The sequence below is a fragment of the Argopecten irradians genome, chromosome 11, assembly GCF_041381155.1.
Source record: "Argopecten irradians isolate NY chromosome 11, Ai_NY, whole genome shotgun sequence".
NCBI lineage: Eukaryota > Metazoa > Mollusca > Bivalvia > Pectinida > Pectinidae > Argopecten > Argopecten irradians.
The window spans coordinates 10,673,984-10,693,710 of record NC_091144.1 but is presented as its reverse complement, the minus strand read 5'-3'; the positions used below and the strand labels follow the sequence as shown (position 1 = coordinate 10,693,710).

The following is a 19,727-nucleotide window of genomic DNA, read 5'->3' as shown; positions in this document are numbered from 1 at the left end:
AATTTTCATAAAATATTGATAAGAATGATAAAAACAAATAAAGTATGAAATTATATAGAGTAACCAATACATTATTTGTTATTAAAAAAAGCAATCGCAATTTATGGTAAATGGTTAGTACCTGTTATTTACATGTACACTGATAATAATCTACACGCTGATAGTCCAAAAACTCACAATTTGGATGATAAAAATGTCGCACAACAGATTTGACAATTGACTCAGTAAGCGGAATTTAGCAGTTTGGAAAAATATAATATCTTAACAGTTTGGCTTGGAACACAGTGTTCCGACATTTGAGGGTCCAATGTACAGTACATAAAATATTTATAAAGTTTAAGTCTTTGTGCTAGAGAATCCAAAGATATATGTCTATTGACAGGTAATCAACCAAAATAGGCATTGAAATCATGATACCAAGGCAAAGTGCTACTCATGTAGAGCTAGAGAGTTGGACTTCCTAATCAATATGTCATTATGGCCCCACTTTCAGGATCATTCATTTCTTTTTTAAATATTTTTTCACAATGAAAATCGGGATAATTTCTTACCTCGATTGATGTTCATAATATGTACAAAGTATACAGGTATTAATGAAAATTTGAAGACAGTGAAAAGTTCTGATATGACTATGTCACAAACAAAAGAGGGGTCATTCGTATTTCAACCACATTAATTTACTACTTATGTCAAAAATATATTTTAAACATCAAAATAGAGGGATTTTGACACCCACCGGTACATGTCCCATTAAAAAATTGAAAGATGGATTCTTTCTCTCCTTTTCCTTATGAACTCTACTGTAAAGATTTGGTTGTCAAATTTTAACACAGCCAAATTTTGCAAATACATATTCATTACTTTGTAATTCTTCTCAAAACTTATATTTAATACAAACTTATAATTAGAAATTTCAATACAAAAAAAAAAAATAAAAAAATAAAATAAATAAATATCATTATTTCTTCAGCATTAAATATCAGTTATTATGAAAATCAAAGATGGCTGCAAAATCAGTACAAAACTGCAATATGTTTCAAAAGGCCCATATGGGGAGCTTACACATGAAATTTGAAAGAGAATCCTGCACTTATTCCATAACTGGCCTGTTCAGTCATGCACTAAATCCATTTGATAAACAACTTGACCCTATTGCGACATAAAAACATCAATGATATCGCTATGAATGTCGCATTACATGATTGTCTCAAATGACACATGTACAGCCACTCATGTAAGATCCTGTAGATATTTACCCTTCATACATACCACAAACAACATTTGGAGACATACTGTGTAGCGCTTTAAATTTGCAGGGTCTATATTGTACTGTTTCCTTTACAAGTTTTATTTAATTTTGCGGTACATCAACTCCAATTTCTGATCTATGAAAGGCACAGATCTATATATCATTCCATGTCAGTGACTTTTGGAATAATTTTCTGGTACCAGGTATTAATAATTTGTATATTTTAAGTAGAAACATAAATATAGCGAAAATAACATTTAAACACCCGCAACATTTAGTCGCTATACAGTTGTTTTTAGTGCACATGCAGGTTGTGTATATTAATTAAAGTTGCTCCAACGCCGATAGATCATATTTAACATACTCATCATTTGAACAATAATTAGTGTTTTATCGCGTATATATATATATGTCTAATAAACACAAAAAATAATATAAAATCGTTTAAGTACTTCAATCAATATAGCATATAGTGCCACTGAATTTTTTCCTGAGACAATTAATCATTTTAAATATTTTTATCTTGAAGCAAAATGAGAAGCTCAAACTTTGCAATGGTGGTAATGGTGTAAAGTAAGTAACTTTTGTAACTAAAGAAAAAAATGAATTTGCTGCTCCTGTTTTTGATAGAAAAAATAATATTTGTCAGCGGTGGAGCATCTTTATGGAAAAGTAGCTCAGTGTCTGTTACAACCATTAACTTGAAGTTCACAGCTAATTACTATTGATATCACAATGCTAGTTCTCTCAAAAGAACTTCAAAATACAAAGGACTATGTATATTGTTTGGGCCCATAATCCATCATATCTTTAGAACTGTTATTTAGTGATTAATTTGTTGTATTTTGAATATTTAGTACATCCCTGATTCAAGTACATACGTATAATGACTGTTTTTTTTAACTTTGCAGCTATAGATGCCATAAATAACCATCCAAAAGATGCATTAACTATAAAAATGTGAAAAGTTTGGCCATTTTCTGCTAGGTTTTTGTCTATGAAACTATAGAGCGCATCCTCAAATAAAATTAATATTTACTGAGAATCTATAGGAGAAATATCAAGTTTGTTCAAGGATGTGATTTATGGTTTCCAAAACAAAGACTTTCCATATTTTCATAATTTATGCATACAAATGTATTTCAAGTGGTTACCATGCTAATTATAACTGAAGCTGCAAAATTAGGAAACTATCATTACAATTAAATTAGAGATGTACTAAATATGTCAAATCCAACAATTAAAATACTAAATAACAGGTTTGAAAATTTGACTGACTTGGGGGTCAAAAACTACACAATTCTATTAACAGATTAAAGAAAAACTGTTTCAAATTAAAAAAAAACATTGAGATACTCACATTGAACAAGGTGAGAAAAATGTATAAGCTTCATTATGTTTTACTTCAATACAAATAGTAAGACTTCTATGATAATAAATAATAGACCTCTACCATAACAACAATTCAGTATCGTATCTCTTTTGTGCTCTATAAGGGAATGGTAAATGGTGAAAGAGTAGTGAGGCAAAGTGACATATAAAAAAAAACATCTACAAAATTGTTACCTGTGTTTCCTTCGCTATCCAGAGGTGTGCTAGTTTCACTATCTAGGCTTACAAGTTCCAAGCACAATTGAACATGGTCTACAGTGGATTCCTCCGACTGGGTTACATGGTCAGCAGATTCCCCCACACTCACCACAGATGGGGGATTATCTTGTTGACATACAGGGAGTGATGGAGTCGATATGGGTAGTAGATCACATAGCTCATCCTTTCCATCAGAGACTTTCAAGTTACCATCCCTAGTTACAGTTTGGCTTCTACTCTCTTCAGTAGACATACAATCAGAATTGCTATCCTTCTCAGTCTCTTTATCAAGACAAGCCTGCTCCATGGAAGTTGTCTCAGATGCATGCTCACAAGGCAGTGACTGACCTAACAATGTCTTTGCTGCCATTGCTGTAGCCATGTCGTTATTGTCTTTGACAGCTGAAGTCTCATTGCCACAGTAAGTTGAGCTGCCATCAGCATTTGACATTCCTTGATTGGATAAGCATGGTTGCAAATCAGAACCCTGATAAAAGTATGACTTACCCCTTTTCTTATTCTTTCTTTTATTTCTAAAGAATGGTGGTGATGGCTTCTGGTTTGACGTCGTCCGACTTTCACCACGGGGTGTGAAACCTTGCATTCTTTGTGCATGATTATCAGCAGGTGCACCAAAGTAATTTTGCATCATATTTAACAATTTTGGTTTGAAATGTTCCCAAGTTGTGTCATCCTGACCAAAGCATCTCTGAGCAATCCTTTCTAAGTTTTGAATGCCCAAAGCTTCTCTACCTGTTTGACAATGCCTACCATTGGTGATGTGTCTCCCTTGATCAAATTCAGGAGAGAATCGTCTCCCTCCAGAAACACCAGCTGGACTGTTCGTTTCATTGCCCATGTTTGTTTGTCTTACTCCGCCAAACTCATGTAGGTAGGGCCTCTCTCGCAAAGGAACGGGAGAATTTATTTCATTGTATTCCTGTTGCATGCCTCCACGACCAAAATGGTCAGGATAACTTCGACTCCTTTGATGTTCCATCCATCTCCTGGCATGTTCACCATGCTGCTGATTTCCAAAGTTTGGAAAATTCTGCTGAATTGAAAATTGTCTTTGGGAATTGTTCCAGCCCCCTTGAAAACCTGGTCTGATTGGACTATTTCCATACACATTTGTTAAGTTCTGCGAGTTATTTCCAAACTGACTTTGCACAGGAAATTGGTTTCTATTTCCAAACTGCCCACTATTTCTACTTGTATTGCTGCAGTTATTATTAACATTATTAAATCCTTGCTGTCTTTGCCCCATCCCCCTGTTAAAGCTTTGGTTGTATGGATGCATGCTTAGAAGTCTACACTCCAGGTAATGTTCTTACAAAATTTTTGATTACATGTCAGTATTTATATTCACAAACCGGGTCTGCCCTATCCAATATATAAACATATATATATATATATGTAAACAGAAAAAAATGTTATAGAACAAAAATTATAGAGTGATTCCAAAATAAACAACAAAAAGAGAATAAAGAGGTGATTCCAGCACTATACAATATAAAATTGACTTTGTCCAGCAAACACTAACTCTATAGAGGCATACAACATTGTACTTGTTGGCATTCCAACTAAACTAAGTGTAATACTGTACAACAAACAGTCCAGGATAACCACTCCACAATAGCAAAGCACAAGCAGTACAGCTAATTACTACTCCCTAGGTGGACCGCCTTCAACAGTTTAGTTACATACCGCTGACTTCTCCTCTCGGTGCTCGTCCTGGTAAATGTTTGTCAGCTGAAAAATACAAAATTACAGGGTTAAGATATGTATACCCTTACAGAAAGCTTAAGTGTGCAGCAATATTGATGCAACATAGCAGCCATATTTCGGCACACTGATCTGTGTGCAGCAAGTTACTGCACCAATTGAGCAGGTTAATGCGGCTAGCTGCACCGTTCTGCCACTATTGCTGCACTAACACTTCCTTGCAGCTATATTGTCGCAATACTGCAGCTTTCGTGCAAGAATCTTTACTTTAACAAGAGGCCCATGGGCCTTAACGGTCATCTGACTATTAGTGTACAATACCACATAGTCGTTTAAAGATTTTAGCCTCTTTGACCTTGATTGAAGGTCAAGGTAATTCATTTGAACAAACTTGAGAAGAAGTCATTTAAAGATTTTAGTCTATTTGCCACCCATGACCTTAAATGAAGATCAAGGTCATTTATTTGAATAAACTTGATAGCCCTTCATCCAAGCATGCTGCATGCCCAATATCAGTACCCTTGGCCTTCTGGTTCTTTAGAAGAAGTCATTTAAAGATTTTTGCCTACATGTATTTGACCCCCGTGACCTTGAATGAAGGTCAAGGTCATTCATTTGAACAAACTTGGTAGCCCTTCATCCCAGCATGCTACAGGCCCAATATCAGTACCATGTGCCTTCTGGGTCTTGAAAAGAAGTTGTTTAAAGATTTTAGCCTTTTTGACCCCCATGACCTTGAATGAAGATCAAGGCCATTCATTTGAACGAATTTTTGATAGCCCTTCATCCAAGCATGTCAAAGGCCCAATATCAGGTCTCTAGGCCTCTTAGTTATTGACAAGAAGTTGTTTAAAGGATTTTAGCCTTTTTGACCCCTGTGACCTTATATGAAGGTCAAGGTCCTTCATTCGAACAAACTTGGTAGCCCTTCATCCCAGCATGCTGTAGGCCCAATATGAGTATCCTTGGCCTTCTGGTTCTTGAGAAGAAGTCATTTAAAGATTTTTGCCTATTTGACCCCTGTGACCTTGAATGAAGGTCAAGGTCATTTATTTGAACAAACTTGGTAGCCCTTAGTCCCAGCATCCTACAGGCCCAATATCAGTACCCTGGGCCTTCTGGTTCTTGAGAAGAAGTCGTTTAAAGATTTTAGCCTTTTTGAGCCCTGTGACCTTGAATGAAGGTCAAGGTCCTTCATTTGAACAAACTTGGTAGCCCTTCATCCCAGCATGTCACAGGCCCAATATCAGTACCCTGGGCCTTCTGGTTCTTGAGAAGAAGTCATTTAAAGATTTTAGCCTATTTGAGCCTCGTGACCTTGAATGAAGGTCAAGGTCATTTATTTGAACAAACTTGGTAGCCCTTCATCCAAGCATGCCACAGGCCTAATATCAGGTCTCTAGGCCTCTTAGTTATTCACAAGAAGTTGTTTAAAGGATTTTAGCCTATTTGACCCCTGTGACCTTGAATGAAGGTCAAGGTCATTTATTTGAACAAACTTGGTAGCCCTTCATCCCAGCATGTCACAGGCCCAATATCAGTACCCTGGGCCTTCTGGTTCTTGAGAAGAAGTCATTTAAAGATTTTAGCCTATTTGAGCCTCGTGACCTTGAATGAAGGTCAAGGTCATTCATTTGAACAAACTTGGTAGCCCTCCATCCCAGCAACCTACAGGCTTAATATGAGTACCCTGGGCCTTCCGGTTATTGAGAAGAAGTCGTTTGAATGAAAAGTTTACGCACGCCGGAGGGCGGACGGCGCACGACGACGGACGGTGCATGATGACAATAGGTCATCCTGACCCTTCGGGTCAGATGACCTAAAAACCTGTGTGCAGCAATAGTGCCGCAAATTGTACTAAAGCATCCTACACAGAAAACTTTAGGAAGGTTGCGGCAATATTACTGCTATATTACCGCACTATAACAAAGAATTATGGGTACTCCCGTAATCCTTTGATAAAGGTTAAAATCAGTTGACCTTCATTTCAAACATTGATTCAAGAGGTTGTGGTATATGAAGGACAGTGGTAATGGAAACTTCTTCCATTGGATTTATGATAAGTTACAAGTGGATGTAGTCTGATAGTTTCATTGGATTTGATAAGGTTTGTTGGTGAAATTTAAGCAATGTTGATAATTGTTTTTATTGGTTTATAGTCATTTTATGCCTGTATGTCTACAGAATTATAGGTTTTACACACATATGTCTACAGAGCTACAGAATGCTGTTTACCTTTGATACACCTAAAGAGATTTTTCACATATAATAAATAAACATGTCATTATATCAAGAAGGATGAAACATCCATTCAACAGCGGCGCGCTAGCCATATGATGAGATTGCTGACACAACCATTGTGACATCAGTGATCATGACGACATGATATGCAGCTGGCAGTCATATGCATGCACTGAACAACATCTATTGTGTTTGGTAAGGTCGCACTTAGTTACCAAGTCGCAGTGAACATATAAATCTGCAGTGTCCAAATAGAATTTCCATCTTCAAGTGTCAAAATTGAAAATTAAAGAGATAAGAAATAGGTTTGAAATTTCTATGTGCATCAGTAAGAACTCATAAAGTGATCGCTTAATTAAGATAGGGAATATATGCTATAACAAATCCCATGGGACCAGGAGAATTTGTTATAACAGAAAATGGCTGATTGAATCCCGATTTAAAGTGGTCAACAATTAATGTATACTTATTACCGGTAGATCATATTTGATTTTTTATCAATTGATTCCCTTTTTTGTTAAGGGACTGCCATGGCCGAGTGATTAAGATGTTTTGACATATTACTACAAGCTTCTACCTCTGGGTCGCGACTTCGAATCCCATGTGGGGCAGTTTCCAAATTCTGATTGCTGGTCGGAGGTAATATTGGGTACTCCAGCTTTCCTCCACCAACAATCCTGGCACGTCCTTACATTTTTTTGTTCATGACATGTTAATAGTTATAGGATGTTAAACTAATAAAACCGTCATCCCCAAACCCATTTTTGGCCACAAGTTTCACTCTAAAACAAGCCTACATATAGCACTTTCAGAACACAATTCTGGAAAAATTTGTTATAGAGCAAATACTTACTGGACGGGACCTCAAAAACACTTTGTACAAAAGATAATTCATTTAAAGCAAATTTATTATAGGTTTCTAAAAGAACAGTGATTTTCTTACTCAATAATTTTAGGGGCCTGTACCTTTTCACTTGGGAAAAATTTACATAGTATTTTTCTTGAAATGTGTATATTTTGGAGAGTTTATCTTTATTTGGGAAAATATTTACATGAAAATATGGCAAAATTTCTCTAAGGGAAACGGCCTTTATTTGGCCCAAAATGTACCTACAAAGTGCCAAGGCCACTCATAGATGCTGTGAATGAAGGACTCAAACAAAGGAATAAGGAAATTGGTTTTTCATTTAAATATTGAATTTAGTATACAAAGTGTGCAGTGAATTTCAGAGTTTAACAAAACATATTTACGGTATCCCATATTTATTTTATGATATTTAAAGTTTTTCAAGAACAATAAGTTGAATAACTCATTTTCCTGAAATATTGCCGAATTCTGAATTATAATAAAACATGGCCATATATTTTTGCCAAGTAAAAGGTACATTATTTGGTTACTTATATAACATTCAATTTTTTTTTGAATTCATAAGAACGCTAACATCAAGAAAACTTCGTGCAATACATCAGACTTTAGCAAGTCTTCATAAGGCTACCATACATTACAAGGCAATATAAGTTCCTTTGTCACTTAAAGTTGCTCGTATATATATATAGATCTATATCATCATTATATTTTGTAAGTTTATGGTGAGAAATTTTGTACTGTTTCCCTTTCAACATAACACAGTTGTCGATAAACAAAAGACACAACTCCCAGTGACAGATCAAGGGAGGAAACACGTACTCAAAACCATTAACTTTTCCTGCACAATAACATCATCAGATATAGTTTGTCAATGCAACCAACACAAAAAACTTTATAAGCATTAAAGAACTTTTTTTTGCAGTTATCTTCCTAACATTTGATAACAATAATCGATCAGTAGCATGATTACGTAAAATTTAAACAAGAGGCCCATGGGCCTTAACGGGGGCAGACCAGACTCATTTATATAAAATATGATTGTCCGTCCCCAATGATGTTTCACACCAAATATGGATAAAATTCATCCAAGGATGAAGGAGGAGTAGGATTTTAAAGCTAAAATTAAGAAAATTTCCCCATTTGGGGCCCCATCCCTCAGCACCTAGGGGTCCGACCAGGCTCATTTATATAAAATATGATTGTCCGTCCCCAATGATGTATCACTACAAATATGGATGAAATCCATCCAAGGATGAAGGAGGAGTAGGTTTTCAAAGCTAAAATTAAGAAAATTTGCCCTTTTGGGGCCCCACCCCTCAGCCCCTAGGGGTCGGACCAGACTCATTTATATAAAATATGATTGTCCGTCCCTAATGATGTTTCACACCAAATATGGATGAAATCCATCCAAGGATGAAGGAGGAGTAGGATTTTAAAGCTAAAATTAAGAAAAATTGCCCTTTTGGGGCCCCACCCCTCGGCCCCTAGGGGTCCGACCAGGCTCATTTATATAAAATATGATTGTCCTTGGCCAATGATGTTTCGAACAAAATTTGGTTGAAATCCACTTAGCGGTTAAGGAGGAGTAGCGTTTTAGCGAATCATGATGACTATAGGTCATCCTGACCCTTCGGGTCAGATGACCTAATAAACATACACAATCCAAAATCCACCAAAAGTCTGTCGTGGAGGAAGACAGCGAAGAACGGCGTTGTTCATGATTTTCGGGAGACTACTGATCTCGGAGTAATACAAATATCATAGAGTCCAAACTGAACACTTAAAACACTCCATTCATGGTGTATATGTATGCACAAATTCAATGTCTGTGGTTTTGAAAATTGGGGGTTTATTTTTTCATACCATCAAGTATTAAGTGAAATGAACAAAACATCTTTTAATTTTCACAGCGGAGTGGTTTCATTGTTTTGATGTGCAAAGGCTCGCCGAGCGTACTCAAGAATGCTGTTTTACAGCATCAAAAATCACTGAAGAAGTATAAAGAGGAGCCAAAACCAGGAATCTGAATTTACCTTAGTAGTTATAATAAGCAGAAATTTGTATCGAGCAGATTTGTCTTTAAAAAGTTTTATTGTTATTTCTTTCATCAGACTTAATCTCCACCATAAATATGCATGAAACTACTTACAAGTAGGCGAAGGCACCATCTTCATAAACTTTGTTATAGACTGCAGCCTACAATAAAAAAAAAAAAAAATTGACAGTTCTTATTTCAATTAATAATGAATATATAACCATGCAGTGCTCCAGATAAATTTTTGAGGGGTGGGTAATTGTACTTGCATTTTTGAAGGAGAGGGTTACAACTCTGGCTTCTGTGTGAACCCAAAACTTAACATAGAAATTTAGATAAAAGTTATGTGGTTACGTATAAAGTAATCGATGATAAACTAACAACTGGTAGGTAAATATCTGTCTGAAACAATAGCACAAATGATGCAGACTCTTAAAAAAAATGACTCACTCACTGGAATTCATCTGATTTAAATAAATTCTACTGATTTTATTTCTAGATGTAAGCGCTCATACTAACTGGGTTGAGTAATACAAATATTTGTAGGGGTAATAATTTGTATAGTCAAGTGCCCTCAATACCTCAGGGACCTGTACATGTCTACGTCATGTTTACAATTTTGCTTATATCGTCATGAACTATTGCGTGGTTTCATAAAGAGTGTCGTCTGCCAAAACAGATTTGATCACGGAAGATTTGTCATGCTTAAAAAAGATTGTGTGCTATAACCAAGTGATTTTATAAAAACGTTTGTAGCAATATACCGGTTACCCCAAAATGAAGGTATTTTCTTAAGTCTATTCTAAATGAATCTTTAAAACCTTACTGTCAGCATTTGACTGTCCACCTGCACTGATCAGCAGTATGTCAACAAAGTACCGGAAGTCACTTGTCTGATCATGTGATTCCTAGCCCAGATTTTGGGTAATTACAAATTATTTTGGCGATTCAACTTACATGAAATTTTTGGTGCGGTACAGTTGAAAAACATAACGTTATTCTATGTAAACAGAAATGTTCGACACTTTCCATGACCAAGAGGTTTAAAGACTTACAATTGATGTAACAACAAGAAATTTTCAGCTTACTGAGGAAATAAAAAATGTCACAGTTTAACTAACAAAAACACTAAAAAACTAACAAATATGAGACCTGGACCAGCAACATGAAATGCATATTCTGGAAATGAGATGGCAAAGACAGCAAAATAACGTCCGCTAAAAATAGGCTGACCTGTGACCTCATGGGAGTAGGGCAATACACTACTCCCATAACATGAAAGGTATCAGGACATCTCGGCACTTGGAGACCTCGGCACTTGGGATTAGAGTCACTTCGGCACTTTTCCAAGGTCTACCTCGGCACTTTTTCAGATATCTTGGCACTTACCGACAATTGTCGGATTGTCTGTAAAATGATAATAATGATAACTGAGTATCACTTATAAGTCCTTGATATATAAAATACCCCTTCATGGTTCGCACAGATTTTCAAACCAAAATTCCAGCACTTTTCAAGCACTTTTCCAGCACCTTTTCTAGATTTTCAAGCACTACTTTTTTCTTCTACATTGGACTTGAAATCAGAATTTTCAGAAAACATGCCTACAATTTTGCAAGCAATTTGTTAGTACAATTTTTGTAAGAGTAATTAGATTCAATTACACATTCTTATCAAACAACAAAGTCATCCCAAGTAATGTCTGATTACTGAAATTATGATAAATTGATTGACAACAGAGCTTTTGCCAGTGTTCTGGGAGCATGAAGTTTCAATTCCAGCACTTTTCAAGGATTTAAAGAAAAACGATCGGTTACTCTGATGTGAATGACATTCGATTTAGGGCTTTCTCGTTAGCTTTTTCAAACACTAAATTTATGTTATACATTTTTTTTCAACTTGATATTGCTATCAATAAAACACTAAAATAAAAAAATCCAAAATGCTGAAAGATAGGGTAATCAAAATGGCATTGCCGTGCATTGTTTGTCATAGTTTGAAACCGGACATTTTGACTGTCGATCGTGACCAACCTCGGATGAGTCGAATACCCCGTATTCCTCGAACTATTGACCTGGTCCCCTGTTGTTCGAGTTATAGGGGTTTTACTGTATTAAAATTTATTGTAAATCCTGCACCCTGTTACACAAATTAACATGATAAAATTATAAGCTTGTAAATTCGGAACCTGCAATTGGCTCAAAGATGACTTAAGCTTTCCAAAAAAGATTCCTCCTTTCTTTTTATATCTGAAGATTTAATATTGGTAGATGTAATGACACTCACAACAGAATAAGATTTATTTTTTATTTTTTGTATACACATTTGATTGGCAATAGTTTTCGAACTTGATTACTCACTATTTACTTTACATTGTGTTTTAATTAACATTGTTTACAGGCATTGGTGACCTGGTATGTGGAGACTCAGAATAAAAAGAGAAAGAAACGGCGCATCCTGGAGGCACTAGAGAGAAGAAGGAGGAGACTACTCCGACAAGGTGTTGTCCAGTGGCTCACAATGGCTTCAGATCTCACCGATATGAGGGCCAAGTTCGCAGCACAGCAACATGCCAAGGTTTGATTCTTATTCTAACAGGGATAGTTTTCTATTCAAATGGCTTGTTAAACCATAATGGGAGATACTTAATATAAATTTTATATCCTTTTACTTGTTTCAATAATTAACAAAGGTGCATAATCAGGATAAGATAATTCATCTCATTTGTTTTACAATGTTAACTGAAAAATAAATAAAACTGTTTTTAATTATTTATTTGATTTTTTTTTTCTACATATTTTATGGAAGGCATATATGGAAGTTGAAGTCAGGACATCAATTGGGAATATTTGAAATAAAAGATTTAAAACAATATGTTTTAAACAGCTACAGTTTCCGCTAATATTGTTACATCCATTGAGTTATATGTTTTCTGTGTAACAGAATGCCTTTGTAAAGCATCAGCTGATCCAGAGATGTGCTCTTCACTGGCGCCACTGGACAGCTAAGAGGAAGCTACAGAGGGGAGATAACTACAGAGTTCCTGTCAAACATCCAATCGCTCCCCCACCCTCACACAGTGATGTCTTCTATCTGAAAGTCTCGGATCTTCATAGCAAGAGGCAGGCATCAGAAATGGTAGTCCACAGGCCCGTCCTCTCAGCATCCCCCTCTAAAGCTGGGGCCACCAATCCTTCATCGGGACTGGAACTTCCTGTTCCTGATCTTAGGTGAATAGTTAATTATAGATAGTTGTGGGTCATAATTTAGACAGGAAAACTATGTTTTACTATTAACATGGTATGAAAACAGACTATTGTTCTTCAAAGTATTATCAACATTGGGAGTTTCGATTTTAAGATAGATGTCACTTAACGATGCTCCACCGCCGACAGACCATAAATGATAATCATCATTTGAACAAAAATTGGTGTTTAGTCATGTATATATTATGTCTAACTACCACAAAAAAATATAATATAATTTATTTTGCTTTTGGTGCATGCGCAGTCAGAACTTCATTCTATATAGAACATAGTGCCACAGAATTTTTTCGGGATGCAATTAATTATTTCTAATATTTTCATCTTGAAGTAATATTAGAAGCTCAAATTTTCTAATGGTCGTAATGGTGTAAAAGTAAGTAACTGTTTTTGATAGTGAAAAAATACCATTTGTCAGCGGGGGAGCATCTTTAAATTACATTGTATAAACTATGGTTGTAAGAATTACTGATAACGCATGCCTCAGATAAAATGTAATTCTGACAGAGTTAAGGGTATGTTGCAATATATTTACCTGTTCCAGCAGATTGTTATAGATTTGGTACATTTACAAGCTGTAAATTGGCTTTTGTTGACCAGAAGATGACTAACAGAAATAAATACCAGGTAGTCACTTACAAAGTATACAAGTGAAGTCATTGAATCTGACATTGTAAAGGTTCACTCTTTTCTCATCAATATAGCATAGTGAAAATCAGCATAACATTCATGTATTATGTCCTGAAAATTCTCTATTAGTTTAAAAAAATGCAATGTTACATATGTCTTTCTGAGACAAACAAGATTCAGTTTGATATTTAGAATCAGCATTATACAACATTAACCTTTGATGCAGGTTACAAACCAGGAGAAAACCCCGCCATCCATCATTCTTGGTAGATTCACTGAAGAGAGCAGGACTCAATGTTGAAGAATCAGATGTCAGGTTTGTATAAAAATGAAATGATATGTGAGTGATGACAAAAATGTTAACAATCACTTAAAATCATTGAGTACTTAAACAGATCTTTACAGACCAAACTAAACCAGATTTTCGTAAAATACATACGCCAAAGTATCAACAAGCTTATGTTTTAAATCATTTTCTGTTAATCAATCGCAAATAGAAGCATTTAATATGTAAAAGCTGGAGTACCCAGAAAAACCACTGACCTACAGTCAGTAATTAGCAACTGTCGCATGTGAAATCCCAGAGCTGCAAGGCTTGTGGTATTATATGGGAACAACCTAATCCATATCATGTCTGTCTTAGATGCTTTACTAGTTGGTATTTCTTATATTTCAGAAGTGATATACCTCCAAAGATTACTAACTCTGTATCTGAGGATAGTTGTGTGCCAAAAGAGAAAACAGACAAACATTCCAGTGAAGACATTCCGTCTTCTCCTGTAGTAAACATTGATACCTCATCACCTTCACCATCCCCTCGGACAATGTGTCATAACAAACAGCCAGAACAGGATCCTATACCTAGGTATGGGATAGACTTACCTCCATCATCACAACATTCTAAAATTGTGTCATGGAAACCAAACAGCGAGGAGACACATATTTTAAAGCTTCCTGTTGAACCTGATCAAAGAACTTCAGACATCCTCAGTAAACAAAATCCAAATTGTGTAGAGAAAAGTGTAGAAAATAGACCTATAGATTATAGTGCTATGAAGCCAGACTTCCGACTCCTGACACCAGCAGATTTCATGACCCAAGTTAGTTGTGATGGTGATACAAATTACTCTCCCTTGTCAACACCCCGATCTGTTGATTCTGACACAAGTAATCTGAATATGCCTGAGGAATCTACAGATAAACAAATAATCAGAATCAGGAACCGTCTGAAGGAGTTTGACAAGAAAAAGAAGAAACTCAGGTATTGTCTCCGAACCCATCAGAAAATATCTTGTATTCAATTTAGACATTTCATTGCCTGATAGATAAATTATTATTTGATTTACAGGGCTGCTTTCTTTTATACAGTTTAACTGGTTGGGCCTATTTGTGCATTTTTTAATAAATGACAGACTTTGTGATTTTACATTGTTTTAAACGAATCTTGACAAAGCCCTTATAAGCCTGTATCAAAATCTGCATGCAGGATTTAGGATTTATACTTGAAATAATTACTTTCATAAATGGTCGAACCAGTATAAAAGAAAATGACCTTGCATTTCTTATGAAAGCTGCACACTTAGTAGTAGGGAATTTTGGTATCAGATGTTAATATGTAATTACATGATATTAAAAGGTATAATGAATTTGTATCAATGAAATGTTCACGTAAGATAAATAGTGTTGTCTTGGTCAGATAATTCACTTGATTCTTGAGTTACACTGTTAAATTATCTCCCCTGAAACACTGGGTGTATGCATATGTCTCCTGGTGCAGTGTTTGAGAGAGTTTAGGACACAAACTTCCAATGTGATTGATATTTTGATTTCAGAAGTCATTATTGTCTGTAATGTTTTATTTTAACAGAAAGTTACAAAAACAACTCCAGCATTTAAAAGATTGGGTAAAACTAGAAGAGGCCAAAGGTCAACCAGATATTGAGGTGACTGAGGTCAGGACTGAAGTCGAACAGGTAATACTATAGCCCAATCTTTACTTCCATCAGAATAGCTTTCTATATAACTGTTCACATTCTGATTATCAAAGGTCATACTACTGTAACATGATACTTGTTAGTTCTGTACATCTGCATCATCGCAGATTTATTTTACATATTTACATACTTTACAGTATCACCATTGTCATGGTAAAAGTTCAATGTCACCTTTGATCCTACTCCCTTCATATGTGGGTTTAGCCTGAATATTATCATCAGATGTTATTTTGCTTAACCCTGGACGTATTGTTTCAAAGTGTTTGTTGGTACTAAACCTGTAGTGTTGGCTTACTTTGATATGTTCACCTTTTTTATACCCCTATAAAAAAGTTTCTATATAAACTCTATTGACAAAAATGCCAATAAATGAACTGTTCCATCGACTGCTAAAATGTGCTGTTTGACCGGAGTGACCCACAATGGGGCAGGGTTGTCACTAAGTTTTTTTAATAGGCAACAGCTTGTCATTGGGTCCAACATATCATCTGTTGCCCTCAACCCCAGTCAACAATTGTATATTATTCATTCTGAACAATCACATTATAATGGAAGAGATAGTTTTAGATACACATATTTTCTATCATTTCTGCTATTAAAGGTACTTTTCTATTATTGCAGATGGAAACGGAGCTAGAATCACTGCGGACATCAGTTGAAGAAGACAAGCCTCATTGTGCTAAACTTGTTCAAATTGTCACCCAGCTTGTACAGGACCTCCATAAGATTGATTGAACACTTGATTAAAATATTCATGGACTAGAAAATGTCACAGATTGAAAAACACAGTTAAAACTGGTATTTTTAGAGATGGTATATTTTTAACCGACCATCATCAGATGGTGGGCTATTCAAATCGCCTTTCGTCCGTCCTTCCGTCCGTCCGTTAACAATTCTTGTTACCACTATTTCTCAGAAAGTATTAAAGGGATCTTTTTCAAATTTGATTTGTAGGTTCCCCTAGGGCCCTAGTTGTGCATATTGCATTTTGGGACGGATCGGTCAACAAGATGGCCACCAGGCAGCCATCTTGGATTTTGATAGTTAAAATTTGTTACCGCTATTTCTTAGAAAGTAATGAAGGGATCTTTCTCAAATTTCATATGTAAGTTGCCCTGGAGCCCTAGTTGTGCATATTGCATTTTTTGACTGATCAGCCATCTTGGATTTTGACAATTGAAGTTTTCTACCGCTATTTCTCAGAAAGTGTTGAAGGTGTCTGTCTCAAATTTCATGTGCAGGTTCCCCTAGGTCCCTAGTTGTGCATATTGCATTCAGGGACCGATCTGTCAACATTATAGCCACCAGGCAGACATCTTGGATTTTGATAGTTAAAGTTTGTTACCACAATTTCTCAGAAAGTACTGAAGGGATCATTCTCAAATTTCATATGCAGGTTGCCCTAAAGCCCTAGTTGTGCATATTGCATTTTTGGACTGATCAGTCAACAAGATGGCCACCGCCATCTTGAAATTTGATTATTGAAACTTGTTACTGCTATTTCTCAGAAAGTACTGAAGCGATCTGTCTCAAATTTTACATTTAGGCTCCCCTAGGACCTTAGTTGTGCATATTGCATTTTGGGACCAATTGATGAACAAGATGGCCGAAAGGTAGCCATCTTGGATTTTGATAATTGAAGTTTGTTTCTGTTATATATCTCAGAAAGTACTCAAAGGACCTTTCTCAAATGAAGTTTGTAGTAAAAGTTTGAAAAGCAAAGAAAAGATCCATTTTTCCATTGTCATACGTAGATCATTCTTTGGTGGCCGCCAAGATTCCTCTGGGATCTCTTGTGATAATTGATGTTTGTTACTGCTATTCTCAGAAAGTACTGAAGGGATCTGTGTCAGATTCCATGTGCAGGTTCCCCTAGGGGGTCTAGTTGTGGATATTGCATTTTCGGACCAATCGGTCAAGAAGATGGCCGACAGGCCACCATCTTGGATTTTGATAATTGAAGTTTGTTTCTTTTATATATCTCAGAAAGTACTCAAAGGATCTTTCTCAAATTTCATATGTATTATTATGTAGTAAAAGTTTGAAAAGCAGAGAAAAGATCCCTCTTTCCATTGTCAGACATAGATCATTCTTTGGTGGGCACCAACATCCGTCTGGGATCTCTTGTTCTATGATAGTGTCAGATTGAATCTTTTTTAATGAAGTACATTATGTGGTTTCTATGTCAAAAGTTACTGTATAACTTACATTGTTAATTTTGTGGGGGAAATATAGTTATGTTTATAGCTGATTAAGCAATGATTGCTTTGTTTTATAGAACAAAATGGTTGTGGATGATAGCAACGGTAAAAACAACAAAAGATTTTTAGTTACGCAGATAATTATAAATAAAGTTTTTGTTATTGTTTCGTTGATTAATATGTTAAGAAGAAATTTCTGCAAGTACTGTTGTTCAAAATCATGTTCGTATGTTTATCACAAAGTAATGAAAAATTAAGATTTGAATTGAATTGTCAGGAAATTTCAAACTTGCCAGTGTGTAAATGATCATACAAATGCTAAATATTCAGTCGTTATATTTATTTTATCTGCATATTAATTGTGAGGAATTAGAAGTGCCTGATATTGATTATGTTTTCATGGTTTTTTGTAAGCGTAAGTTTTATGATGAACTGTTTTCCATGATGCTTGCCATGTCTTTGGATTTGAAAAGTACATAAAAAGAGAAATTCACATAATAAGAGGTTTTCTATACATTGTTTGTGTAAGGAATTATTTTTTGAAAATACATGCACATGAATCTATAGTCATATGAGAGTATTAGCCTAGGGATTAGCTATATATACAAAGCGCCTGGTATTGGTGTCTGGTTAGAACTAAGCAGTAGATTATCATTTATGGACTACATTTGAACACTGTGTCAGCTCGTAGAAATAATAGTACAGGTATTAAATCTTATTCCTGATATTGTCATGTACAGCATTATTTATTTATTACTTTTATATGTAAAATAAAAAAGATAATGCAAAAATGTTGTCATTTCTTGTTTTATTTTTTTTAAATCATGTAATACATGTAAATATTTACTATGTTTCTTGAAGAAAAATATTTAAGAATTAAAGTTTTATAAGTATCAGAGTCTATGGTGGCTACATAATGTGGTATGTGGATACACGGGAGTACCAGAGTCTATGGTGGCTACATAATGTTGTTTGTATTAATGAACATAAATTACTTCTTACACATTACACCTTATGTAGACACAAATGTTTGAAGGTTTTTAGCTCACCTGGCCCGAAGGGCCGGTGGGCTTATGTCATGGCGCGGCGTCCGTCGGTCGTCCGTCTGTCCGTCCGTCCGTCCCTTTAAATCGCTACTAGTCATAGAGTTCTGCATGGATTGTAACCAAATTTGGCAACAAGCATCCTTGGGGGAGGGGGAACAGAACTTGTATAAATTTTGGCTCTTACCCCCCGGGGGCAGGAGGGGCGGGGCCCAATAGGGGAAATAGAGGTAAATCCTATAAATCGCTACTTGTCCTAGAGTTCTGCATGGATTGTAACCAAATTTGGCTACAAACATCCTTGGGGGAGGGGGAACAGAACTTGTATAAATTTTGGCTCTGACCCCCCGGGGGCAGGAGGGGCAGGGCCCAATAGGGGAAATAGAGGTAAATCCTTTAAAACGCTACTTGTCCTAGAGTTCTGCATGGATTGTAACCAAAATTAGCCACAAACATCCTGGGGGGAAGGGGAACAGAACTTGTATAAATTTTGGCTCTGATCCCCCAGGGGCAAGAGGGGCGGGGCCCAATAGGGGAAATAGAGATAAATCTTTTAAATCGCTACTAGTCATAGAGTTCTGAATGGAATGTAACCAAATTTGGCCACAAACATCCTTGGGGGAAGGGGAACAGAACTTGTATAAATTTTGGCTCTGGTCCCCCCGGGGCAGGAGGGGAGGGGCCCAATAGGGATAATAGAGGTAAATCCTTTAAATCGCTACTTGTCATAGAGTTCTACATGGATTGTAACCAAATTTGGCCACAAACATCCTTGGGGGAAGGGGAACAGAACTTGTATAAATTTTGGCTCTGGCCCCACGGGGGCCGGAGGGGTGGGGCCCAATAGGGCAAATAGCGGTAAATCCTTTAAATCGCTACTAGTCATAG

The 19,727-nt window shown here is 36.0% G+C and overlaps 2 protein-coding genes across 4 annotated transcripts in view; one reads left to right on the top strand and one right to left on the bottom strand.

The window, feature by feature from the left end:
- Positions 1-11,034, bottom strand: part of LOC138334734 (SMC5-SMC6 complex localization factor protein 2-like) — a 37,032-nt gene extending 25,998 nt beyond the window's left edge. For 2 of the 3 annotated variants that reach the window (XM_069283426.1, XM_069283427.1), the window contains exon 1: positions 2,816-4,244. In XM_069283426.1, the coding sequence (XP_069139527.1) occupies positions 2,816-4,139 (1,324 nt within the window). In that variant the 5' untranslated portion in view covers positions 4,140-4,244. Of the gene's footprint in view, positions 1-2,815; positions 4,245-4,546; positions 4,592-9,822; positions 9,870-10,941 lie in introns of those variants that run through there. The other variant, XM_069283429.1, reaches the window with a different exon arrangement.
- A 616-nt stretch (positions 11,035-11,650) lies between these two features.
- LOC138334391 (protein SFI1 homolog) lies at positions 11,651-18,555 on the top strand. Its single transcript, XM_069283063.1, has 7 exons — positions 11,651-11,665; positions 12,109-12,285; positions 12,652-12,938; positions 13,828-13,917; positions 14,278-14,862; positions 15,469-15,574; positions 16,217-18,555. The coding sequence occupies exons 1-7, from the start codon at positions 11,651-11,653 to the stop codon at positions 16,328-16,330; spliced, it is 1,374 nt and encodes a 457-aa protein (XP_069139164.1). The 3' UTR covers positions 16,331-18,555.
- The last annotated feature ends 1,172 nt before the right edge of the window (positions 18,556-19,727 follow it).

Bases quoted from the DNA above. Each gene is read 5' to 3' on its own strand.
- LOC138334391 (XM_069283063.1), top strand. The intron at 12,286-12,651 runs GTTTGATTCTTA...TCTGTGTAACAG, and splicing joins CAGCACAGCAACATGCCAAG to AATGCCTTTGTAAAGCATCA. The intron at 14,863-15,468 runs GTATTGTCTCCG...TTATTTTAACAG, and splicing joins AAGAAAAAGAAGAAACTCAG to AAAGTTACAAAAACAACTCC.